Below are 27,735 nucleotides of genomic sequence, written 5' to 3'. Positions count from 1 at the left end.
GTCTCCCTGAGTCTGTCAATTAGTGATAATGGACCCCATCGGCTGAGAGAAGACCACTCCCTCCCCCTCCCCTCTCCTCCTTCACACAAACACACTTTCTCTCTCTCTCTGTCCGTCTTTCCTTCTGCGTCTCAGTCAGTAATAATGGAGCCCGGCAGTCCGAAGAAGATCCAGTTTGCTGTGCCTCCGCTGCAGGGACAGCTTGACCCACAGGCCGCCGAACATGTGAGTGGATCTGTGTGTTTTAAAAGAGTTTGGGATGTCTGAGGCCGGGGGGTGTGGGTCAGAGGAGGTTCATGCATGTCAGAACTGAATGAGGCTTCTTTTCTTGTGAGCTGTCTGGAATTTTTTGTGTGGGTGTAGAGCAGCATACATGCAAAAATCTCTGGGTTTATATCTGCTTTTTGCTTTCTATTTGCAAAAACACCTTTATTTTAATTTCTATTTAGTTCAGTTTATTTATGTAGTGCCAATTCACAATAAAAGTCACCTCACAGCACTATACTGCAAAAATAACAAGTCCGTTTACACCGGGATTCAAATCCAACTATTATACAACACATACATGCCAACAAGTAACAGTTATCTGTCTAAGGAAGCCGGCAGATTGTGTTGAATCTTCACTTAGTCACATCCTGAGCAGCACGTTGAAGACAAGAAGAACCCCCCAGCAGAACCAGAACCAGAACCAGGCCATCCTGGTTGACTGGCTGGGGTCAGAGAACAGGAAGGAGATGCAGACAAACAGAACGACTGCTCCAGGTGGAGTTTCTACAGAATGAGAAACAAGGGGACACTCCAGTCATTTCTGAAGTGATTCTCTGTCACATAGTTTTCTTCCTCAGCCGTGACATCAGTCATAGAGCACAGAGTTTGGAGAAAAAGGCAAAAGGCTTCGTCCAGGCTAGGCTAATGGCTAGCCAAAAAGGGCTCATTGCTCTTGTTTTATGTTTTTCAAGTTTATAAAACAGCTTTTTCTCAAAAATGACATACCAGTGTGAAAGAACACTGCATCATATCAAACCTCTGCACTTTTGTACGACACCGTTTATTAAATTTGTTGCCGTCTATCTATGTCTCACCATTAGACTTGCCCGGATGAAGACTTTTGCACTTCTCTTCATAGCCATCTGCTATGAATGATGCAATGACTGATACGGTACTAGCTATTAATAACTATTGAACAGAACATCATTTCAAAAATGACCAGTCTTTTCCTTTAAGCCAGGTCCTAAAAGAAGCCAGAAACTGGAAGTTGGTTCAACCAGAGAGGAGCCTGAGAACTGAAAGCTCTGCCTCGTGGTTCCTACAAACTCCAGGAACCACAAGTAAACCTGCAGTCTGAGAGGAAAAATATTCTTTTGAATTTATTCTACACTGAGTAATTTGGCCACCTGCTCTTTTCTCCTACTGCTAAGTTAGTCAGAAACAGACAAACAGGAAGTGGCTGGTGGAGGTAGTTCCTCAGCTCCTAACCTGAGGTGTAGTTTTCCTTAAACTGCAGCTTGAAGAAACAGAAGCAGGTCTTCCACATGAGCTTAAACTGTTACACGTCAGGGAGTAAACCGTGCTGGTCTCTGCTGTGCTGACATGTTTATGAGGCGTTTAGAGGACGCAGAGGGAACCCCTCTGTGAATGTTTGGAGGGACTTTGTGCTGAAAAAGCTTGAACTTTTTCAAACACCAATGATAGGATTTACTGCTACTACTGATGATAAACGTTTACATTTCTGCAGTCTGTGACATGATCCAAATCTGGTCTTTATCACACGCAGCAGACAGCAAAGGCAGATGGTAAGGATTTTGCCTGTGTGTGTGTGTGTGTGTGTGTGTGTGTGCGTGTGTGTGTGTGTGTGTGTGTGGGGGGGGTGTGCGTGTGTGTGTGTGTGTGTGTGTGTGTGTGGGGGTGTGTGTGTGCGTGGGTGTGTGTGTGTGTGTGTGTGTGTGTCCGTCTGTTACCAAAATATCTCATGAAGCACTGAACAGATTTTAGTAAAACGTTAATCACTGGATTACTTTTCTACAAGTGATTAACTTTTGGAGTCAGCTCAATTCAAGATGGCTGCTACAGCCAACTGAATGTCAGTAATTCAGTCAGATATTGACCTAAAATCTGGTGAGGAAGCAGCTCAGACTGATTCTGAGCAGTAACAGATTGTGCAAGGCCTTTGTTTATTTTATTTTTGCCATTAATTATTTGGAGTCAAGATTTTGGTGCAAAATATCTTCAGACACATTGGACAGATTTTAATGACATTTAATAGAGAAATTTAGCTTTAAGGAAATTTGGTTTGATCAGGACTGAAAGCTTTACATTTTCAGCATTAAAACCTTAAAGTTAGGAGAAGCAACATTTTTACAAAAGTGTTTATAAAGTGATAGTTCAGATTTTTTTCAATTGGGGTTATTTAGAAAGACTATGAACAATAACGAAATATCTTACTTGTTTTATATATAGTTCTTTTTACAACCTCAGTTTGGAGAAATAAAGTTAAATCCTGACCAGACTGATGAGCGAGGCTTAGACCAAAATGGCCTGTTGTCATTTTAAAACAACTTTAGGTTAAAAATCCAACAACAGTTTATGCAAACATAATTATATAAATGTTTACATTGCTGTTCCATGCTTATTTTAGCAAGAAGTCTGATATTCCTGCAGGAAGCACCACAGGATGCATTGGAAGTGCTACAGTTAGCTGCTGCTGCTGCTTTTATGTTTATATCAATGTAATGTGAAATGTAAATGTTTATAATATAGGATTCTTCTAAAGCTTTCTAAAATCCTTCAGATCCGAGCACCTAGAAGAAGGGCCAGATGGAACTGTAGTTTATTAGGATTAAAGTTGTTTTAGGACAATGGTCCATTTTGATCCTTGCCTGACCCGGCTCAGATTAGCTGTTCACTCGTTATTTCTCCAAACTGAGGCCGTTCAAAAAGATTTCTACAACTGGTAGGATGTTAATTGTTCCTGACATTTTCACAGAAAACCACTTCCTCATATCTGAACTATTTCTTTGGTCACTTAGTTTAAAACACACTTCTTCCAGACGGTATACTTAAGGGGTTCACAAAGACGGGGTCAGAACCCCATTTAGGGTCACGAAAGAATAAGTGAGGGAATCAAACAGCTCCAGAAATAAATTAAGATGTAAAGGTAATAGCTAACAGTACATTTTTTGCTGTTATATATCAGCAAATATAAAAAGTAGTTATGAATCAATATAAAAACTCTAATAGTTGTTGAGGCTATTTGTGCTGTCATTATATCCTTGTTTAATTGACATTTTAATGTTTTTGTACTTCAACCAGGAAATGATTGTGTCCCAAGATGGAGATGCTGTTGTTTCTGGAATATTTCAGTGATTTCACTCTTCCAGTTTATTTCCTAACACATAGTGGGTTGTTGAGCCCAACTTTGGGAACCACTGGTAGATTTGATTATTTGGTAAGTGAGGGATACCAAGTCTGACAGCTGTGGTAATGATAATAAAAAAGATCAATAATAAAAGAAAAATAAAACTAGCGTTTCTTGTGAAGGGATGAATATTGCCCACTGCCTCATAGTGTGCAAATGTTTTAATCAAAGATCTGTTGGAGCTCAGAGTACGTGATGAAGGACTCTCAGACACCTTCTCACCACATTTTAGCTCAGTATCTGTGAGTTAGAGTCATTTTTGTGTTTGCTAAGGTTGATTAGCTGTGGTGGCCATCTTGAATTGGACTGGCTCCTATAAGGTATTCAGTTGTAACTGAATGTTTTATTAAAATCCATCCTGTAGTTCATGTGGTATTTTGCTGACACACACACACACACACACATTACTGCCCACCTTTCACAGTGGTAGGTGATGAAGAGCAAGACAAAGCCCAGGAAGTGGGTTCTAACGGAATATTTTCCACATTATTATATGGAGATAAAGGTTTTCTCCACTTTTCTTTTAAATTATTAAAGCTTTAAAAGAACATTTGTATTTGACACCATTTTGGTTGATTTATCTTCAGTTGATTTTCAAGCAATGAATGCTCTAAGTTTGTTTCACACAAATAACGGAGAGTTGAATCCATTTCATTTTATAACTGAGAACATTTAAGCCTCCAGCTGGTGAGTTTATGAACTGTTATTTACAAACTGAAGCTCTGTGGGATCAGGGAAGTCCTTCCACTCATTTTCCAGAGGTCCAACAATAAAAATGTGTGTTTGTGTGTTTTTCCGTCAGATCCGCCGCAGAAGACCGACTCCTGCCACCCTGCAGATCTACAGACCCGGCTCAGGTGAGAAAACAGGGAAACAGACGAAGGGAGGAGGACAAAGAGCAGAAGAGCTGCTGCCATAATGGAAGCTTTATTAGATTACTTTTAGTAAAATGATCTGGGTGTCCAGGCTGCACTGATGGATCCAGAACCAGTGCAGTGTTTGTGTTTCGCTCTGAGCTCCTATAAATCCCTCTACAGGAGAGCTGACTGATTGAATAATCGGCCTGATTCCTTTCTGGGAGCTCAGTCTGGAGAGTCGGGTTCCAGCGCTGGTATGTTGAGCTCCGGAGGTGTTTCTGAGCAGCTGCTTTGTTCGTTCTGATAAGAAGCAACAAGAATACTGAGAATACTATTAAATCATTCAATTCAGTCTACTTAAAGTGCTGTAAAAAGGATTCAGTCCCTTAAAGATTTCTTCTGTTTTTGATTTTTTGTCACACCTACACATTTCAGATCAGCAAAGAAAATGTTAACATCAGACAAAGATACCTGAGTAAATCCAAAATACAGTTTTTAAATGATGATTTCATTTATAAAAGGAGAAAAATGTTCAAACCACTCAGCATTGTCGAGTAAAGTATGCAGATGAAAAGATAGGTTGGACTGAAAGCCATATACTTGCTGGTCTTGAAGAAGTTTTTCAGAAGCCATGTGTCTTTGAATACTGAGCTCTGTCTTCATGGTGGTCCACCGCCCTACTTGATCCTCGATATTCAGTCTTGATAGTTGTCTCACTAGATTGTTTTTCTTTCTTTTTGTGATTTACTCTTGTATTTCCACCTAAATGTCTTCTCCTACATTCTATGCTTGTCCAGTTCCACCATATTTGTTCATCTAAACAAATTACAGCCAGCCTAATGTAGGACAAAAATGTAACTCAAGATTCCATTAAGCAAAATGCTTAATTTTAATGAAGTTTGAACTTACAATTCAGAATTGTACATCTGAAAAACTACTGGTATAAACTCTTTCAACCATTTCATACAGTTCAAGATATTTTTTTTTTCCTTTTTTATTCTATGCTCTTTTACACCTTGCAATGTGTACCTTTAAATCACGATTTACTGTGATTTTTTTTTTGGAAAGCTGCCACACCCAGGCCTGATTACTACCAGACCTGTAGAATCAAAACATCACCTAATTAGAGCCATTATCCACAAATGGAAGTAACAGAGCCACCCAACCAAAACTACTCCAAGAGAGCATCAACGACTCATCCAGGAGATTCCAGAAGAACCCAGAATAACATTTACAGGCCTGCAGGCCTCACTATGATTCAACAATAAGAAAGAGACAAAAAGCTAAAATGGCCTCAATGGGAGAGTTCCAGGGCCAAAATCAACACATTAACTTGTCTCACAGTCACTAAAAAAGCATCTTGATGACCCCCAAGACTTCTGGGAAAGTAGTCTGTGGACTAATGAGACAAAAGTGGAACTTTCTGGAAGGTTTACATCTAGCATAAAACTAACTCTGCATTTTAGAAAAAGAACATCATACCAGCAGTCAAACATGGTGGTGGTAGTGTGATGATCTGGAGCTGCTTTACTGCTTGTGAAACAACCAACGCTGCCAAGGGTGGCACAACCAGTTATTAGGCTTAGAGGCAATTACTTTTTTACATAGGGTGATAGGGCTTTTTCCCACTTAATAAATGAAATCATTATTTAACAACTGCATTTTGTATTTAGTCAAGTTATCTTTGTCTGATATCAACATTTGTTTGATGACCTGAAAAGTGTAAGTGAGACATAAAAGCAGATGAGGGTGAACACTATTTCACAGAGCAAAAATGATCGATCTAAAGAAGCCACTAAATTGAGTTGAATCTTCACTTCGTCGCAGTCTCCCATCATGAGCAGGACATTGGTGACGCTGGAAATGAAAAACTCCCTTTTAACAGGACGAAACCTCCAGCAGAACCAGGCTCAGGATGGGCTGCCATCTGCTTCAACCATCTAGAGTTTAAGAGGACAGAAAGGAGACAGACAAACACAGAATGACTAGTTTCTATGGGAAGACAAACAAAGAAAAACATGTTAATATTAGAAATGATTACAGTAGAGCAAGTAAAGACAGCAGCAGAGTGAGGAAATGTGGTCAGTTTGTCCTCCAGCAGTCTGAGCCTACAGCAGCAGAACTAAGGGATAACTCAGGAAACCCAACCCTAACTATAGGATTGATCAAAAAGGAAAGTCTTAAGTCCAGTCCTGAAAGAAGACAGGGTGTCAGCCTCACAGACAGAAACTGGAAGTTGGAGCCTGAGAACTGAAAGCTCTGCCTCCTGTTCTACTTTTAGAAACTCCAGGAACCACAAGTAAACCTGCAGTCTGAGAGCAAAGTTCTCTGTTAGGAAAATATGGACCAAGAAGATCTTTAATCTAAGATGGAGCTTGGTTGATGAGAGCTTTGTGTGATAGAAGATAGATTTTAAACTCTATTCTGAATTTGACAGGAAGCCAATGGAGAGAAGCTAAAACTGGAGAAATCTGATCTCACGGCTCAAGTGTCTTAAGAGAAATGTATCTCCAGACTCCACAGTGCTCTTTCCCCTTAATAATGTGGTGATTATGGGTTGGATCCAGTTGTAGCCTCAGTTCAGAACCAGCTGCCAGCTGAAAAAACAAGGAGCAGCTTCAGGCTCTCAGTCTGGAAACAAACAGAGTTGAAGAAGTCTAAAGCTGTTATTTTTATATCATTTTCACTGAGATAACAGCTGAGATTTTCTGAAAGTATCTCAGGCGATGTGACATTTACTGCAGGAAAACTTCAGTCATGACTCATGTTTGGTTTTGTTCCTGGTTTTTTTGTTGACACAAATTTAACGTACTGTTTAGAAACTTCCCAAACATTCACACTGAACAAGTTTTTTTTTAACTTGAAGTCTATTTCAGAAACTTTGACAAGAAGAAAAGTGCTTATCAGAATAATTAATACTATCTGTAGAGGTGGTGTGATCAGTGGAAATGATTTTATCACCTTAAGCACTTTTTAAAATTTAATCCACCCAACACTTCTTCTATTACCAGAAATACAAGAAAAATATAAATGTTGGCAGAGCTGAAAATGAGAGGGGGGCAGCTGTGGAGCAGCGGTCTTCCAATGAGACAGTTGGAGGTTTGATTCCACCAGTATGTCACATGTCGAAGTGTCCATGGGCAGGACACTGAACCCCTCACTACCTCTGATGTGTCCCATCTGTCTGAATGTGATCTAAGGCACTGATTAGACTCTATAAAATGATTTATTCAGCTTAGCTTGGTAGAGATGCAGCAGATGGGTGGATGGGTGGATGAGGACACAGATTGTGCTGTAAAGCACTTTGAGTGGCCTGGTTGGCTAGAAAGGCACTTTATTAGAACACAGCAGCATGACTAAGGTTTGTATCTGAATGATAGTGGAGGGCTGATGGTTTGGGCTCCTTGCTGTCCATAAAGGACTGTAGACCAAAGGATTTTAGAGTCTTGCTGAAGCTTGGACCAAACTGGGTCATGATGCAACAGGACAATGATCCCAAACACAGCAGCTGATCTACAACAGAACGGCTGAAAAAGAAAAGAATCAAGAAGCTGCAGTGGTCCAGGTAAAGTCTAGAACCTCAGCCTGACTGAAATGATGTGGTGGGACCTCAGAGAGCTGAGCAGAAACAAATATCTGCAAACATCACTGAACTGAAGCAATGTTAGAAAGAAGAGTGGGCTGAAGTTCCTCCACAACCATGTGAGAGGCTGATGAAGTCCTACAGAAAACCACTGCTGAGAGTTAATGCTGCTAAAGGAGGTTCTACAAGCTGCTGGATCAGGGGTTGATGCAGTTTTTTACACATTTTTTCCCCCATTGGGGCATCTATTTTGTGTTTTTGTGTGAACTTAGATTTATATAATTATAGAACCTGGTAAAGACCAGATCGTTTTAATACATAAAACCCAAGTGGGTGGACTTTCATCTTTTCATAACTTAAACTGAAATACATTAAATGACAAAATAAGAAAAAACTGCATAAGGGTATGCAGATTAAATGAATACATACTTGGAAAACATTTAGATAGAGATGCAAACAGGAAGGAAATGACAGAAACAGACAAATGAAGCATGAAAGAAATGCTAATAAATACCTAAACAGGAGAAAATAGATGAGGATGTGGAATTACTGCAGGCATGCAGAACAAAATGCCCAGAAATAGAAGCTAAATAAATGGAAAAGCAGTTGAAACAGAAAAATGACTGCAGAGACTCACTGGTTACTGTGGTTTTGTAGTTCTCTGTCTGGTTTAACATCATGGGTTAGAGATGGTTTCCATGCTCTGTTGAAGTCATGGCTTTATTTTCAGCTTATAGACGTTATCATTGCTGACCTGAAAGTGTTCTGTTTAAAGCCTGGGTAAGTGATGTACAATGTCTGAGGAAGGGCAGTTTTTACCTCTGTTTAGAAAAGGTTGTGCATCACATAAATGCATAAAAAGGACGTTGTGACACATTAATTGAAAGTGCTGCTGTCTCATCTCTCCTGCAGATGTTGGAGATCAACAAAACTCCAGCGGGGAGTCACAGGTTTGTATAAAAGCCTTAAATTCACATAGAGCAGGGAGAGAAATGTAGCACAGCAGCAGGTAAACAGTCACCTGCTGGTGTTTACTAAAAAAAAGAACAGGGTTAGATAGAAAACTAGAAACATTCAGACCCTTTAATACTCCAAAACAACCTTTTATGTCAGTTATGTTAGGAAATGACAAAGTTGTAGGCATTTTTATGTTGGATAATGTTGATTGTTCATGGCAGCCATCATGAATCAGGTCGACTCCAAAAGTTAATCAGTTGTAGAGGTACATATGATGATTTACTGAAGTGTCATTAAAGTCTGTCCAGTTGTTCTTCAGATATCTTTTGCTAACAGTACAAACAGGGTTGACTTCATCCAGCGACACGGAGGCTGAATATGACCCCTTTTTAAAGTTTCTTTGGCTCCCACAGAATGCCAAACTGATTTATCTGAATATAATGCTAAAAACATACAAATCAGAACTACTTCTGTGTCTTTACCCAGTGTTGTGTTGGCTAGTGTTTGTCTCCAGAGGTTAATCAGCTGTAGATGTTCATCCAGTGACTTTTCCCCCTGAAAGTTTAATTAAAATCCATCCAGTGATTCATGAGATATTTTGCTAACAGACAGACAGGGTTGACTCCAACAGGTAATTCCCAAAGGCTAGATGTATGTCCAATAATTACAGCCTTAAAGTGTTATTGAAATGTGTCCACTGTTTCATGAGATATTTTTTAACAAACAGAGTTGACACTAAACAATTATTAGCAAAATTTCAAACAAAGATCTTTCACAGCCTGTTAGCAATCAGAATATGTGTTGAGGATCAGTCTCAGCTACTACCACACCAACGTTTAGCTCAATATATGCAGAATTGACCGAGTTATGGCCAAGGTTACAGTTTTACAAGCCGTGCACACGAATTACTGGTTGCTCTCAAAATTCTGTGAGACTGCAACAATTTTTTCTTTTTTCTTGCAGCGATGAGTTGCCAACTAGTCTCCAACAGTTATAAAAAGGGCTTTAATGCAGCCAGCTTTACAATTTGATGTGGTCGTATCTGAGAGTCATACCCAATGCATCATCTTAGGCTAAAACCTTGGCCTTACCTGTTGGCCTGCCAACTTTCACCCCAGAGTTTTAGACTAAGATCATCTTATGGTAAGAAATGTTTTGGTCAACCTTATGCCCAATCTCATTCGATACAGAGAGATGTCATCCCCAGAGTATGTGACGTACGTAGATCTAAAGATAATTTTCCGAGAGCGTTGTTTAAATCCATCCAATGGTTCATGAGATGGTTTGCTAACAGTTAAAGTTGACTCCAACAGTTAAGACCACAGATTTACCCAGAGAATCTGCTCTGAAGGACTCTCACCTACGACCACATCATATCATCATATTGTAGCTCAGTATTTGTAAAATCTGAGATACAGCCATATTTGTGTTTGCTAAGGTCAATGGACCGTGAGGCAGCCATCTTGAATGAAGTTGGTTAATCACTTGTATAACTTCAATTCCAAAATAGTTGGGAGGTTTTGTAAAATGGAATTAAAAACAACTTGCAATAATTTTATAGATCTCATAAACCCATATCCTCTTCAGAACAGAACATAATAAACACATCAAACGTTTCAACTAAGAATCTTTTAAGAAAAATATAAGGTAATTTAATTTTATGGCAGCGATACATCTAAAAACATACTATTCTGTCATTTCTCTACATAAGATAAACTCTGGCAATAAAGTCGGCAGGTGATATGTTAGGAATGTTAGGCCTTTAAAACATTGATACATCAAAAAACAGTGTTTATAAGAACTTCCTCAGCAGATTCTTTTCAGTAGCTTTGTGTTCTGGAGTGGTACGATGTTGAAATCAGTGTCTTCTCCTTCGTTGGCAGACTTCAGATGCCTCTCAGAGGAAGCAGAGCACTTACGCCCCTCCCACCATGAAAGGTAAACACAGGACACTTCTCAGCCGGGCCTCACATGATTTAGCAAAGTGTGCATAATTTATGAAAGAAAAGAGGAAGAATCATTTTCCCATTGAGACGAGGACCACAGGCTTGATTTTCTATTATCTAAGTGCCATTAAAATGCATCTCAAGTAAAAACTGGTGCACCAATCTAAAAACAAGCAAATAACAAAAATAAACCTGCTTTTGAAGATGAAGAACAGCATTTATCTCTATGAATCGGGATTACTGGGGCCCAAAGCATCTTTTGTCTCTTGTGCTTCTTAAATTGGACATGGTTAAAGACGAGTTACAGCGTGACCCTATCAACAGTCACCATGTTGCTGGAACATGTTGTTTAGTAGGCTTTCAAATACTGAAGTCATCTGGTTTTAAAATCAGAAGAAGTACAGTAACATTTCAGTTTTTCATCACAGACTCCATTAGAAAAGCAGCTAATGATTTTATTCAGTGAAAAAATGAATTCAAAGATGTTTGATGTCTGTAATGGTTCTGTTGCAGCCTCTTTGTTTTCTGTTCTGTTTCACACTGAAACTGCTTCAGTTTCCTCCCTTGTTTCTGTTTTTTGTGGCTAGCTTTGAGTTTTATTATTATTATTATTATTTGATTTGATTTTTTTAGTAAATCCAGCTATCAGCGTGATGCTGTATTAAACAGTGATTGGTGGCTTCACTGCTAAAAATACAAAAAGAAATAAAAAACAAACCCTGAACTCATTGAGATTTTTTGGTAACCATGCAACAACTAAAACCTAATACGGTACTGCACTGATTTATTTATTTATTGCAAATGTCAAAAATACATCTGTTCCTTTGTCGTCTTTGGTACAGAGCTCAGTGGACTCTTTAACTCCTGAGTCTGCGTCCTTATTTTCTGCCGTGATCAGGCTCCATGCTCATGCTTCACGTCTTGTCTCCTGTTCCTGGTGTATTTTCACGGCAGTGTTACAACGCCACACACAGGCTTGGCATAGTTACTACAGCATTTTAGGTCATTTTCTGGGTTTCCATGTGGATAAAGACAGTTGTTCATGAGATTAGTTTTTAGAAATGGCAACAAAAAAAAAGGTCATGTTGAAGACAGCATTTCAGTGCAGACAAGGCCTCTGTGTGATGTAATATGGAGAATGATGGACAGATCTGTCACAGACATCCAGAAATGACAACACTTAACAAGCACTCAGTCGGTATCTAAATGATTTGTTTGATTAGTTTGATACTTTGACAGAGGATGATTATAACTCAAAGCTGGGTAACTCTGTGTTGAAGTAGCTGAAAGCTGTTCAGGTAGAAAAAATAAATGATGTTATCAAAAAACAACAGATAGGAGAGACTGCAGCATCCTGATCATCATCAAATAAGACACACACACAAGACAAGAGTTTGACATTATTTTCACTGTAGGTGAGTTTTAGGTGAAACGTTTTTATGTTGTAAAAAGAAAATACAGCTTCTTCACCTTCATATAAAAGCTCTACAGAAGCAGTTTTATTTGACAAAAAGACTGGATTTTTAAATGTTATTATAAAAGATTTAAAAGATTTAAAATAAACTTCTGTGACAGACCTCCTAACTGAAGAGAGGAAGAGAAGCCGTTTGACCTGAAGGCCACAGGAGGGTTAAGGAATCAAATGTTCTGTTGAACATATTCATAAAAATTAGGATTTTTCTCAAACTAATTATTGAACTTTTACTAATCCAATGGTAGCAATACATATTACAGCTATTTAACAAATTAGATTGTACATGTACATACCTAGTCTGTACTTATAGGGTATGTTCAGGGTACTTATCTGGTAAATACTGGGCTTGTACCTGGTACTTATTGGGTATGTACTGAACTTACAGGATACATACCTGGTATTTACTGTAAGCATACCTTTCAATTATCTGGTATGCAGTGGTACTTAGCTAGTACATGACAGGTACTTATCTTGTACTTACAGGGTATGTACCTGCTTCTCACCTGGTACATACAGAATGTGTACCTGATACTTACAGGATGCATAGCTGGTACTTACACAGCAGGTACCAGTAAGTAATGGTACTTACCTCATATGTACCAGGTACTGTTATTTACCTGGAATCTACAGGAATCAGGCTATATTATGAAATGACTTGTCACCCTGTATGTACTGGATACATATTGAATACTACCAGTTACGTTTTGGGATGCATTACGTTTTACTATCAATCCACAATATAATACCACACTTTTTAGAGGAAAAAGTATTACAGCATAAAACAAGAAATTCAGAACAATTAAAAATGGAATTTGTGAAAAATTCTATAGCACTTCATAGGAATGGAAGAGCCTTCCTGTGGGCCCAGCACCTGCAGGAGGGGCCATAGGGCCATAGACAGCAGGTGAAGATGGGGGCCTTGGTCCTCTGACCTTAGCTTGGGACATGGAAGGTCAATGTCCATGTGGGCAGCTACAGTAACCTGGAGGGGTGTGAATGGGAGGATCTGAACCTGAGCTGTGTTCTGTTATTAGACTTTTTCACAGCTTGTTCATAACAAACATGATGTTTGAACATCAGTGCACACGTGAGCAGGACACCCTCGGTCTGCAGTTTGATCTGATCTGTGGCTGTGTTCTGGGTGAAGAGAGGAGCAGAGCTGGCACCAATCACCACCTGTTGGTGAGTTGGATCAGATGGCAGACAGACCTAGGAGACATAAACATGTAGTGAGAAAAAACAGCAAAAAAAAAACCCACACACAGTCAGAAAGATCTTCCACTTCCACCTCCAACAGAGCGTTAACCACATCCCAGCAGAGCCGAGGGACACTGAGTCAGAGCGGGTCATGTTGCACACCTCTGTTGTCAAGACAACCGCCCTGAGCTGTAACCACCGAATGTACATCCACAACTCAACCCAATTCAAGATGGCTACCACAGCCAACTGACCTTAGAAAACATACAAATGGCTATAAATAAGTGATTTTTACAGATATTGAGCTCAAATTTTAATGTGGTAGTAGTTGGCAGTCATTCATAACAGATACTCTGAGCACAGACAAACAATATTGCATGAGATGGTAAATAACAATATTTTCAAAATTTGACCAAAACGGTCATCTCTGTTATTTCTCAGCATACTATAAGCTGAGTCAAACTGTGGCATGAAAGACAGCAGGTGATATGAACTCCTTCAGACAATGCTAGGCCTTTAGTTAAAAGGAAATATTAATTTATTTCTGCTTACAACAATATGACAGAGTGTTTTATTAAATGCTCATACAGTGCCTGTCATGTATGTTAGATTAGCACGAAACATTTCATTTGTTACACAGAACTCACTTGAACAAAAAGGCAAATGTGAGTTGATTCGTTCCTATCTAAATCCCCTGCAGTGAAGTTATTTATTCTGTGACTCCAAATAGATGCAATAAAAGCAGATAGTTGTTGTACATGTTTTGAGCAGCTGTCACTCAGCTGTAATGCAAAGTGCACTCGTCTGAGGGCTTTCATCACTGAATAATTCATCAAACTGTTACAAAGCTTCTCTCAGCAAAGTAGGAACCTGAAGAATGTTTGAGAAGGTTAATCAAAATAAAAAAATTTATATTTCACCTGAAATATGGCCGACTATGCAAAGGAAAAGGTGTGTGTTTTGCAGGGAAACCCCAGGAAGAGGAAGGAAGACAAGCTTCAGATAAGTGTGTGCAGAGCGCTGACTTGGTTCTGGGAAGACTATAAAAGCTTTTTAAATCGATTCGAGCTAAGAGTGTGTGAGTGTGTGACTTTGCTAAAAGCCTCTTGAGGAAATGCCAAAGCACCAAACACACAGCAGCATTTCGAGTTTGTAGGATTGAAAAAAGAAGCCTTTTATTTTTTATTGAAGTCATTTACTTACTGCTTCCTTACTGGAGCAAAATCGAACAAGAATCAAAGATAAATAAAAGAAAAAATGAGCTACAAATATTTTCCTTTGTGTGCAGTGTTCTTAATCTCTTGGATAAACAGAAATAGTTTTGGTACATTAAACAAGCAGCTATCTTAGCCAAACATGCTGCTAAATATCTGAGTGAGTATAAAATCTTCTCCTGAAGCTTCTGACTGAGCAGATATTCACAAAAAACAACAAAGTTGTTGGTGTCCTTCCACAACAATAAAAAGACATAAACATCTCGGTTTATGGACCCATGAGCTGCAACTGAAGCTGAACTTTCTGTTTCGCTTCAGAATGCCTTTAAGACTTCGTTGGGCCCTAAGCGGACTAAAGGTCCCTGTGCCCGATACAGCAAAGAAAACCGAGCCACTCCATGTTCCATGTTTACGGCATCCTTTTCTATGAAAGCTTAATTTTTCCTTCTGTAAACACAGAGATTATGTGAATGAAGCCAAAAAAGCTCCAGCTTTGTCTCATCAGCCCCAGAAACTTCTCCCAATAACTTTGGAGCTTGTCAACATCCATTTTGGCAAATTCCTGTCTGGCTTTTTGTGTTTCAATAGTGCAGTCCTCCTGGGTCCCATGAGCCCATCATGACTCAAACTGCAATCAGAAAGTGACATACCTTGACCTTGGATTTCAGCTTGAATGGTTTTGAATGTTTTTTGGCTCTTTTTCTCCCATCCACACTCTGATCAACCTGGGGTTACATTTCCTCTTGCGTTCACATCCTGACAGGTTGCCTTCAGTCCCATGAACCTTATATGTATTAAAAATATTGTCAGCTGTGGTCGGAGGAACATGGAGCTGCTTGAAGCATTTACCTTGAACATGTATCTCTATAATCTTGTTTCTGATCTGTCCTCTCTCTGCTCCGTGTTCAGTGGGTGCTCAGGTTACCAAACTACTCTTTAAATAGGCTGAACGGCTGAAAGCTTGAACGCTCCTGTGATACTAATTAATGTCAAATACTTAGTGACTATAATGCAAAGATTATTAGTATCTTAAAGGATACCAACAAATCTGTCTGTACTATTTTAGCATATCTTTATAAAATAAACAAACAAACAAAAAATATTTTTACAATTATTTTGTTTACTCTACCACATATTAAAGGCATGCAGACAAACATTAGATCATTGCTGTTAAATGAATCACTTCAGTAGAAATAAAGGCTTGTTTCAATGAGCTGTAAGGTGCCAACAACTTTATCTGCATCTAACAAGAAGACAAAAATGTTGAGTAAATCTACAGCTGGACTTTTTCTCTTTTCTTTTTAATCTATCAGTTTGGTTGCTCAGTTTAAGGTATGTTTTTGTTTTAATTTTATTTTATTTTCCTTCCAAGAGGTATTTCTGCCGTACAGCGATATGCCTGTAGTTTCAATGTCTCTCCACTAGAGGTGCTCTTCTTTTCCCAGAGCTTCAGCTAGGGGTGGAGCAACACCTTCTGGGGGCGGGACTCTGTGAGACAGACAGCCAGCTGAGCCCAATCACAGCGCAGCTGTATGCTTCTGCTTACCCATGGGCCAATCACAGTGAGGCAGAGGAAACCAATGGGAATCACGCATGTTTGCTGTTAGCCAATCAGGAAAGAGAAGTGGCAGAGAGCAACAGTTCAGGGGGTAAACTGCATTTTAATTAAATAAATAAATGAACAAAAAATTAAGAAAAGTTAAAAGAATGTCTAAAACCCCCCCAGCAATTTATTATTATTTTTTTAGACTTTCATTATATTTAGATCTGAATTATAATGTTATTATAATGAAAACAAAACTATTTAGTTATATATTAATATATGGTTAACAGAAGTTAATAATAGTTAAAACCAAATCTATGTTAGATAAAATTTGTATATTTACAAGGAAGTATACACTTTAGCAAAAAATATAAAAATAAAAAAGTAAATGTACATAGAACTCAGGTTTAAATGGTTAGACTGGTCATTTTTGAAGTGATGTCCTGTCAAATAGTGACCAATATTTTATCAGTCATAGAGCACAGAGTATGGAGCAAAGGGCAGAAGTCTTTGTCCAGACTAGACTATTTCTGACACAGTTGTCCGGAGAAAGAATGAGAATATCTGCTGCAGCCAAGGATGGCTGGCCCTGGGTCACGTGGTGCCTGTAATGTCCGGTTCTTATCGTTTTCTCCAATCAGTCCATATGGGAGTGTCATTTTGTGAATATGCAAAGTTTTTTTTATCCTTTCAGCCTTGTGGCAACAGAAAAACAGCATGTTAGGAGCCTCTGAATGGTGTTTTTCAAAACTGTGTTCCAGTCTGAGAAAATCCTTAATAACACTGTTGTGTTTTTGTATGGAAAGCCTGAATACAACCTTTGAAAACAGAGATGTCATCTTTCCACCTATAACCGCCAACATGACAGAAGTAATGATTTTTTTATAACTTTATTGAACTGTCAACAACACAAAAAAACATAAAACAAAACCAAAAACAACAAAAAAACAAAGGTTGAAAAAAAATACCATATAAAGTATCAAATATACACTTACTAAAGATGAGAAATTACATGACTGACACTTGTGTACAATTTACTCAGCTGTCTCTCTGAACACTGCCTGATCTCATTCTGTCTGCGTACTTGCACTGATACAACTCTCAGTCAGTAGTACTGAGTGAAGTCCTGACTCACAAGTTGCTGAAATCTTGAACTGGTTTAAAAACTTGTGAGACAAATTTTGTCTCATAATAGAATTGTTGCAGGAGTCTGGTACGCAACTCAAATTGAGTTTCCTTGTGGCAGAAAGGGTGGGAAAAGTGAGACAATGGATCCATGACCTATGAAACTAAATTGTGACTAAATAGAAACAACAAAAACCGGAAATTACAGGCCCTACATGTCTCTGCTCAGCAGCAGCAGCAGTAAGGAGGCCTGCTGCAGTCTTTAGCACCTCAGCCTGGTCCTCATCCAGCAGCAGCTTCTGCTCTTCTTCTCTGAGGTCTCCATAGCTTGACGTCTGAAGACAAAATGAGTGCTGGACTGGGAGAGGCCCTGTGTTCAAATGGTCCAGTCTTCTTAATTGTCACACCTAATTATTGCATTACTGTTGCAAGCAACTAAAAATTGTGTCAAAAATTTTGCAACTTGGTCACGAGAACATCATGCAACATTGGTGCAATACTTTTACGCACTTCTGTCAAATTTTGACCCGAATTTCATTGAGAGTTTGTGTGACATTCATCTAACATTTGTGCAACATAAGCAAATGTCCTAATTTAATGTGAGTCTAAAAGAAAATGTGCATATTTTTCTCAGTTTTATGTAGCTGACTGAGATAAAGGCTCATCCACTGGTGCAGGCAGCTGCTTTCAGCAAACAGACCTTGATGAACTGAATTGTCAACAAAAGGAAAAAAATAAAGTTACAATCACGACGAACCTGGAAACAAAGCTACAATATTTCAAACTTAAGAAAGGTTTTTTAAAATTTGTTATTTGTAAGACTACTAAGACCATGTAGTTTTAAATAAGCTACCATTTGCCAGAAATGTCAGCTTTCTTCCTTTTCTTTTTTATAGAGGCCATAAAAATAAGATTACAGTACTTCTTCGCACATGTTTACCTTTGATACAGTTTATGATAGCCTGTGGTCTGCTTATTTTCCTGAGCAAAGACTAATAAGACTAACTCTGTCTCTTCCTTTTGTCTTTCTTCCTGTCGTGGCTTTGCACAATCTTTCCATTTCCACCCTCTCCCTGTTTCTCAGACTTGTCGTGCACCAAAAGTAAGGAAACGCCCAGTCCTGACTCCATCTCCCGATAGCTGCCTTTCGTCTGACTTCACTCCCATCCTTTTATCTCTCAATAACCAACTTTTCACTTTGTCTTGCTTTTCCTCTTATTCATGTAACACTGCCTTACTGTTCTGCAGCACTTATAAATGCTTTATTTTTGAACAGGCAACAGCTTTTCTTGCCTTCATGTGATGACACCTGCAACAGGAATTTCAGTTGATTGTACGCCTTGGCTGTGAATAAACATGTGGTATGCACAAACACTTGCAGTGTCTGAATTCCTGCAGTGACAGTCTCTAATTTTCACATAAAACATTAAAATGTTGGTAGAATCTGGGGGGAGGGGGGGGCTTCTTATTCAGTCCTAAAAGTGTTCCATGTAAAACAGAAGGGGATAAAAGCAGGTCACTGGGACACCCATTAGAGATGAAACCACCGAGTGTGCAGAATCTGACCCAGTCCGCATGTGGCTGCATCAACAGCTGAAACAACACTTGTGTTTTTGTGAAGGAGAGTGCGCTGTCTGCACAATGGGGCCCAGTGCTTTTAATCTCATGTCCCTGAGACAACCTGAATGCCCACAGGGAGGATTGGTTTTGTCTGTTTTTGGCACAAATCATACAGTTAAAGGCATCCTGAACCTTAGTTTTAGTTTGGAACAGGCCTGCATGTCTCAAGTTCCTTAGTTTGCACAGATACATTTTAAAATGTAGCTTTGTTTACAAACCTGTCCAGGGTGTCCCCCACCTCTCACACAGTAACTGCTGGGGATAGGCACCAGCTCCAAAAGAAAATGGATGGATGCTTTGTTTACAACAATGTCATCAAAAGGTTTTATATATTGATCTCTTGCATTTTACATCACCTGTAAGTTGAAACCAAAACAAACAAACAACAAACAGTTTTTTGATATTCATAATTTGTAATAGTTTAATTCCACTGATATTCCAATGACTCCCAAACATCTTACCCTTAAAACAAAGTTACAGCCCTCGGTGAAAGTGTTGCTAGAACATCTGGAAGTTTTAAAAAGCCCAGATGATACTAAACGTTTGAAACCAAAATGAACTAAATAAATAAATGGATAAAATACCTTTTAGACCCCTGACCCACTCTTTCTACAGTAGTAATGTTCTCCCTTTTGGAAATTTTCACAAAAACTTTGCAAATGAAAGTCTCAGGATTACTTGAAGGAATGCATATCACCCGCTCCCTTTATGCCAGAGTTTTAAAGAAATTATAGAGTTGTGACCATTTGGGGCAAATCTCGAAAATGATGTTATAGGTGATCTCATTGGATATTGCAAAATGTTTTGGTCAGAGTAAATGTTGTGAATGCCTCTCAAGTACTACCACATCATATTTTAGCTCAATATCTGTAAAACTGACGGAGTTATAACAATTTTTGTGTTGACTAATGTGAACTAGCTGTGGCAGTCATCCTAAACTGGGTTACTCAGCTGTAGATGTGAATGAACAGGACATATCTCATGGACAAACTAAGAATACACCTTTTCTCAGTTGTTGAGTCTTGTTGATTCACTTAGTTCTTATCTTGTAACTGTATGTTCACATTCACTATATTGCTAAAAGTATTCACTCATCCATCCAAATCACTGAATTCACCTCCATGGCCACAGGTGTATAAAATCAAACACCTAGGCATGCAGACCACTTCTACAAACATTAGTGAAAGAATGGGTCGCTCTCAGGAGCTCAGTGAATTCCAGCATGGTACTGTGATAGGACTCCACCTGTGCAATAAGTCCAGTCATGAAATTTCCTCCTTATTAAACATTCCACAGTCAGCTGTTAGTGGGATTATAACAAAGTGGAAGTGATTGGGAGTGACAGCACCTTGGTCATGAAGTGGTAGGCCATGTAAAACCACAGAGTGGGCTCAGCAGATGCTGAGGAGCATAGAGCACAGAGGTCACCAACATTCTGCAGAGTCAGCAGCTACAGACCTCCATCTTCAGATTAGCTCAAGAACAGTGAGAGCTTCATGGAATGGGTTTCCATGAGCAGCTGCATCCAAGCCTTACATCACCGAGTTCAATGGAAAGCATCAGATGCAGTGGTGTAAAGAACACCACCTCTGGACTGTAGAGCAGCGGAGACATGTTCTCTGGAAGGATGAATCACACTTCTCTGTCTGTCAGTCTGATGGATGAGTCTAAGTTTGGCGGCTGCCAGGAGAACAGTACTTATCTGACTGCATTGTGCCAGGTGTAAAGTTTGGTGGAGGGAGGATTATGGTGTGGGGTTGGGTTTTTCAGGAGTTGGGCTCAGCTGCTTAGTTCCAGTGAAAGGAACTCTTAATGCTTCATACCAAGACATTTTGGACAATTTCCTGCTCCCAACTTTGTGGGAACAGTTTGGGGATGGCCTCTTTCTGTTCCAACATGACTGTGGACCAGGGCACAAAGCAAGGTCCATAAAGACATGGATGAGTTTGGTATGGAAGAACTCCACACCAAACTGACCTCCAGCCGATAGAACACCTTTGGGATAACAAAGACCGTCGTATACGCCAATCCAGAGCATCACAAACATGCTCAATGAGTGTCATGCTGGCCATGCAAGAACTGTGATGTTTTCACCTTCCAGGAATTGTGTACACATCCTTGCAACATGGTGCCGTGCGTTATCATGCTGCAACATGAGGTGATGGTTGTGGATGAATGGCACAACAATGGGCTTCAGGATCTCATCACGGTATCTCTGTGCATTAAAAATCCAATCAATAAATTCATAACATTCGCCTGCCCTTACCATAACCCCTCCACTGCCATGGGCCACTCGATTTACAATGTTAACATCAGCAAACCACTCACCCACAGTCTGCCATCTGCCCTGTAAAGTGAAAACCAGGATTCATCCATGAAGAGAACACCTCTCCAATGTGCCATAAGCCATTGAATCTAAGCATTTGTCCACTCAGTTTGGTTAAGATGAACTACAGTCAGGTGGAGACCCTGAAGAGGATGAAAAGCATGCAGATGAGCTTCACTAAGACAGTTTCTGATGGTTTGTGCAGAAATTCTTTGGTTATGCAAACCGATTGTGGCAGCAGGTGTTCAGGCGGCTGGTCTCGGTGGATCTTCGAAGAAAAGATGCTGGATGTGGAGGTCCTGGGCTGGTGTGGTCTGTGGTTGTGAGGCCGGTTGGATGTATGGCCAAATGCTCTGAAAAACCTTTGGAGACTGCTTATGGTAGAGAAATGAAAATTCAACTCATGGGCAACAGCTCTGGTGGACATTTCTGCAATTGCATGCTTCCTCAAAACTTGCAACATCTGTGGCATTGCACACATTTTAGAGTAGCCAACCTAAGGCACACCTGTGCAGTAATCATGCTGTCTACTCAGCATCTTGATATGCTGCACCTGTAAGGTGGATGGATTATCTCAGTAAAGGAGAAGTGCTCACTAACACAGATTTACACAAATTTGTGAACAATATTTGAGAGAAAAATGCCTGTTGTGTATATAGAAAAAGTCTTAGATTTTTGAGTTCAGCTCATGAAAAATGGGAGCAAAAACAAGTGTTGGGTTTATATTCTGTTCAGTGTATAGGATCATAAACGTGCGCAGGGGTGTAGGCTGAACATCTATTACCATCTGTCCTGGGGGTTATGAGATATTTTGCTAACAGACAAACAGAGTTGACTCAAACAGGTAATTTTTAAATCTTGTGCAATGAGCAGCACTTGGTGTATGTGTTGTAAATGACTCTGTACCTGTGACACTGACTGAATTATAGGTCTTTACATGTTTTCTAAGTTCAGGTGGCTGTGGAGGCCAGTTTGAATTGGGTTAATTAGTTGTAGATGTACATTCAATGATTATTTCCTTTAACGTTTTGCTAAAATCTATGTTGTGGTTCACGAGATAGCCTGTTTTGCTACTAAACAGATTTGAGCTGAACTAGTTAGTGGCAAAATTTTAATTAAAGATCTTAGCCTTCCAACAACAAAATAGTTTCTTCCAGTTGAGTCAAATGCCTCATCTTCATCAGAGATGACCGGTAAAGACATGTAAGCACCCTGGGTTTTAGAGTACGTGGTTCCATATGGTAGAAAGTTGTATGAATATGGGAACATGAAGGTCGTAATTCTTGTTCTGTATGGGGACAGGATGGCAGAACAGGCAAACTATTTTGGAAAATAGCTGGAAATGAAGTCAGTGTTTTTATCTAAATAAGAAACACTCCTAGAGAGTCTGTTAATGAACTGACGGATGGACTGAATAAGAAAAAACGAGACTTATGCATCAACTTTGCTTGGTGCATTTATTTATATAAAATTTTCATTGTTTACTTTTAAATCATTAATTTTAGCTTTTTTTCCCCACCTCCTTGGTCTTTTTAGATTTTCACATTCTTAAAAGTTCATTAAAGTCAGATATGTTTGCTTTTAGCAATTTATGTTGTTTTTCTTTCTTCTTTTAATTGCATGGTCTTAGATTCTTAGTTTTACGTTTAGTACTTAAGGAAATATTTTAACGGTGCTAATACATGCACTCGACTTCAAACATTTTCTTGAAAAAACAATAAATGGGATGTAATCTAACTCTTGGTCGCATGATCTGTGTTTTCAGTGGAATGCCAGTTTTTGTAGTTTAGCAGAAGCTTGGATTGAGGAGAAAATATTGAATGCAATAAATGCATAATGAATGTCCTTTTTCAGAAACTTAAACTAATGTCTGTTGTTTTATAAATCTAACAACAACAACAAAATAAAATTGCAACATTTCTGCCACACTTCACTTAATGTCATATTTGAAATACAGACTGAACATTTGACCCTGAACACACCGGCAGGAATGCAAATTGTTTCCCATAAGCAGATCAGGGCTTGAATACAGTAAAACAATCATTTTGTTGTGCGTTTAGTCTTTATAAAGTAGAGTGATAAATCTTTATGTTTTTGCATAGGTAAATTGGAAAGTACCGTTCCTGAAGAGGAAGAAGAGGAGGACACCAACTCTCAGGATGACTGATCCACAGAAGAGGCGTCCAGCATGCAGTATTTTTGAAATATGGAGCTTATTTTCAACAAGTGTAGGACCTACATGTCAGAACATTAATCAAAGTGAAAGTTGACCCATTTTTGACCATGTTTTTCTTTAAAATGGCAGCAGGTAATGGTTTACATTGAGCAGGTGAAAACATCTGTTGACCAGAAGCTCTGCTGCAGTCTCTGTAAGGTTTACTGGAAGCCACTCATCTGACTCACTGGCCTCTGTGTCATCAGATATTTCAAAAGTCCTCAATAACCTGCTTTTTGAAATATTTTTATAAATCAAACATGTCAGCAAAAAGACAACAAGCAATGATTGTGAGAACTTGCAGCAGTAATGATTTACCACTTTTAACAAGAAAAAGTTGGTAAAGCTAATTCTTAAGCTCTCAACTGCAAGTCAGTTGACAGCTTATACCTAAAATAATAATAATAAAAATCAGATATGAACCATGTTTTTAAATAATTGTTTTGCTAGGTGGTTGGAAAACTATATATAGCCAAGTTAGCTAATCTGTCCCCCACAACCGCTTTGTTTTTGATTTTTTAAAATCTAATTGCAGGTTTTTAAAAAATGAATAATCAAATGAATAAATATGAATCATGTTTTTTATATAATCTTTTTGCTTTGTAGTTGGTAGCTACTACTAGCCAAGTTAGCTAAGCTAAGTAAGGCAGCTAGTGATCTGAAACTGCTAAAAGTAGCTAGCTGCTACAGATCCCTGTCATTAGACCATACAGTTTTACTGAGGAAAAAAGAGATAAATATTGATTACAGTAAATTTATCCAAGGGTTTAACCAAACTGTATTCCTTGAAGGAATATATCTCCCACCGCCTTGTGTCAGAGTTTAAAACAAAGAACATGTACAATTTGTTGGTCCTTGAAGTTCATGTTGGAGATGCCTCTCAGCTACTACCACACCGATGCTTACCCTAAACTTTGTTAAAGTAACTGAGCTCTACTCATTTCTGTGTCTGGAAAGGTTGACTAACTGTGGTGGCCATCTTAAATGGGGTTAGCTCCAAAACCTAATCAAATAGATGTACATTCAATGATTACTTTATGAGTGTCACTAAAATCCATCCAGGGTTTATGATATATTTTGGTAAAGGTAGTATCTCACTGGGCAGTGACTGTTGGAGACAAATTGGAGACTCAAACGTGCGATACAGAGTTTATGGTCGTGTACACAGCTGGCAAAACTGGATTTCAGGCCATGGACACATTGTACCCATCTCAACACGCTTTGTAACCATCTAGGCGGTCTCCCCCCACGTTTATCAAATAGTTGAGTTTGAAATGAAGATTATGATTTATCATGAAAGTGGTTCTTAGACGTGGACATATTTTCTGTCAGAGTCGAGCTCCTGTGCGTACTACAAGCTGCTGCACTCCTTAGACAGGTAGGAGACGCTCACAACTAAATATTAACGAGTTTGAGATGACTACGACTGTAGCACTATTTTGAGAGAAAATAGCTTGCTCAAATGTTTTGCTCAAAACTCAAGTGACAAGAATGTGAGCCTCTGTGAGTCAAACGAAGATAACCCACGTCAACTTTTATTTATATTTCTGAAATGCTGTTTAACAATTATTCACCACCAGGATCAGCCCAGTGAGATGCTGCTTAAAGAAAGATGCACACATACACAGGCAGTTACATGATTGCCTGCCTTTCATGGCAGCATTGTACAATAATGAACTATAGCTTTAGTATTCTGCTGTTTTATATACTTTTATTCAGTTGCAGTAAGTACTGTATTGACTGTTTGTAACTACATTCTTGTATGCTCACTGGATACAGGTCTCTCTCTCGAGCATGAGGCAGTGTCTTTATAAGATTACCTGTAGAAATAAATGAAAAAAACAAATAGTGAAACAATGTAGTTTTAGGTACAGAGTACTTACATTTTTTTTCATTACCATCTTCTTATTTGTGCAAAGATTTGACTTGTGAGAATACAGTTTCTTACCATAGGTGTCAAAATGTTCTGTATCAAACTTTTACAGTACCTTAACTGAACAACAGTGATATTATATTCTGAAACTGATAGAAAACCATAGCAAAATTATATTTTTTGGTATAAAATCAGAGTAAATACCTGAATGTATGCATAGTTATGTATACCTTACATGGGACAAAAAAAATTTGCTGCACTCAAACTTTAAAACAATTACTTTTACACTGCCTGGCCAAAAAACAGTCACCACCTGGATTTAACTAAGCAAATAGGTACAAGCCACCTATTGGATAATTACTGCATGGGTGATTATGTTTCTGCTGGCAACAAGTTATTTAACCCCAACTGGTGCAATGAGTTGCTTCTCATTTCTTAAACAACCATGTTGAAAGACACATCCTGTGGTCGTGGAAAAGATGTCAGTCAGTTTGAGAAGGGTCAAATCATTGGCATGCATCAAGCAGAGAAAACATCTAAGGAGATTGCAGAAACTACTAAAACTGGGTTAAGTACTGTCCAACGCATTATTAAAAACTGGAAGGATAGTGGGGACCCATCATCTTTGAGGAAGAAATGTGGCCAGAAAAAAATCCCAAATGATCTTGATCAGTGATCACTTAAACGTTTGGTGAAACCAAATCAAAGAAAAACAACAGTAGAACTCCAGGCTACGTTTAACAGTGAAAGTAGGAGCATTTCCATGCACAATGTGAAGGGAACTCAAGGGATTGAGACTGAACAGCTGTGTAGCCTTAAGAAAACCACTAGTCAGTGAGGCTAACCAGGAAAAATGGCTTCAGTTTGCTAGGGGGCATAAAGATTGGACTCTGGAGCAATGGAAGAAGGTCATGTGGTCTGATGAGTCCGGATTTGCCCTGTTCCAGAGTGATGGGAGCATCAGGGTAAGAAGAAAGGCAGGTGGAGTGTTGCCTACTTTCCAAGCCTGTGGGGGCAGTGCTATGATCTGGGGTTGCTGCAGTTGGTCAGGTCCAGGTTCAGCAACAGTATGTGCCCAAAGAATGAGGTCAAAGGTCAGCTGACTACCTGAATATACTGAATGACCAGGTTATTCCATCAATGGAGTTTTTCTTCCCTGATGGCATGAGCATATTCCAAGATGACAATGCCAGGATTCATGGGGCTTTAATTGTGAAAGAGTGGTTCAGGGAGTGAGAGACATCATCTTCACACATGGATTGGCCACCACAGAGTCCAGACCTTAACCCCACTGAGAATCTTTGGGATGTGCTGGAGAAGGTCAGACTCTACCATCATCATCAAGATCTTGGTGAGAAATTAATGCAACACTGGATGGAAGTTAAGCGAAACAATCCCACAGCAAATGGTAAAGATGGTCCAACAAAATATTAGAATGTGTAACTATTTTTTGAGGTGGTGACTTTTTTTTAGTGTATTTGCTTCCATGACAAAATAAATGTATCAAATATGAAGTTATATTTGATTAAAAAGGTTTTTTTCTTCCATTGTAGAAATGAATTTTATAAGCAGAGAATACGGTTAGCCTGTTTTACATCACATGGGTATTTTATAAGGAATTGAAACTTTAAAGTTAAACCGTAAAGATTCAAAGTCATATTAAGTCAAACTAGTTTTTGTGAAAAAAAATATTTTCAACAGACTTGTTCTAATGTTAAAACAGATGTTTTACACCCCCTACCATATTGTCCTCATGAATGTAACTTTTTATACTTGGAATAACCATGAAAATGTCTGTAATAACTATACATTGTGCTTTGTTTTAGTTTTAGTGATAAGGTTTGATGGGGCGCCCCCTGGTGGCTTCTGAGTATCACAGCAGGGCTGCTGTAGTCGTGTTATGAACTGTTTTTGGATTCCTTCACAAACAGAAGGGACATTTTAGTTAAAGATGGTAATAAAAACTAGTGCTACCCTTGTCTGAAAACTGAGTTGATCACTACGTAACGACGGGCAGGTAATTTATCGATGTTTTGTGAATGCAAACATGACAGCTGAAGAAATTATCTTTAAATTTTATGGGCACCATATTAGCTTCTTCTTTCCTGAAACTACCACTTTCTCTACTGTGTAAATTATTATATAACTCTGACTTTCAAACAATTATCTAAATTACCAACTGAAGAAATGCTAAACTAATGTTTGTACTTACCTGTTTACACGCAGAGACTGTTTATTCCCCAGAAACAGCTGCCACACTCACTGCTCAGGTCTGACAGCCCTGATGTTTATTTCATTGATGTCAGGAAAGTTACAATGTGGAATCAAGAAGATCTTAAAACAGCATCCATTTCACATCAAACGGCAGAGTGTCCACAGAACTGTCCTCA

The 27,735-nt window shown here is 38.9% G+C and overlaps 1 protein-coding gene across 3 annotated transcripts; it reads left to right on the top strand.

Moving 5' to 3' along the window:
- The first annotated feature begins 23 nt into the window (after positions 1-23).
- Positions 24-25,635, top strand: ppp1r1c (protein phosphatase 1, regulatory (inhibitor) subunit 1C). Of its 3 annotated transcripts, XM_017435604.3 has the most exons (6): positions 24-225; positions 4,218-4,272; positions 8,768-8,805; positions 10,696-10,750; positions 16,089-16,292; positions 18,396-18,675. In XM_017435604.3, exons 1-6 carry the CDS (start codon positions 145-147, stop codon positions 18,449-18,451), a joined length of 489 nt encoding a protein of 162 aa, XP_017291093.1. In that variant the 5' UTR covers positions 24-144; the 3' UTR covers positions 18,452-18,675. The 3 variants fall into 3 exon arrangements, with proteins under 3 accessions (XP_017291093.1, XP_017291095.1, XP_017291094.1); XM_017435606.3 differs by lacking the exon at positions 16,089-16,292 and having other exon boundaries at positions 41-225; XM_017435605.3 differs by lacking the exons at positions 16,089-16,292; positions 18,396-18,675 and adding an exon at positions 23,360-25,635 and having other exon boundaries at positions 65-225.
- Positions 25,636-27,735: the final 2,100 nt, after the last annotated feature.

The sequence above is a fragment of the Kryptolebias marmoratus genome, linkage group LG22 (assembly GCF_001649575.2).
Source record: "Kryptolebias marmoratus isolate JLee-2015 linkage group LG22, ASM164957v2, whole genome shotgun sequence".
NCBI classification, from domain to species: domain Eukaryota; kingdom Metazoa; phylum Chordata; class Actinopteri; order Cyprinodontiformes; family Rivulidae; genus Kryptolebias; species Kryptolebias marmoratus.
The sequence above is the reverse complement of the archived record's forward strand: the minus strand, read 5'-3'. Positions and strand labels throughout refer to the sequence as shown.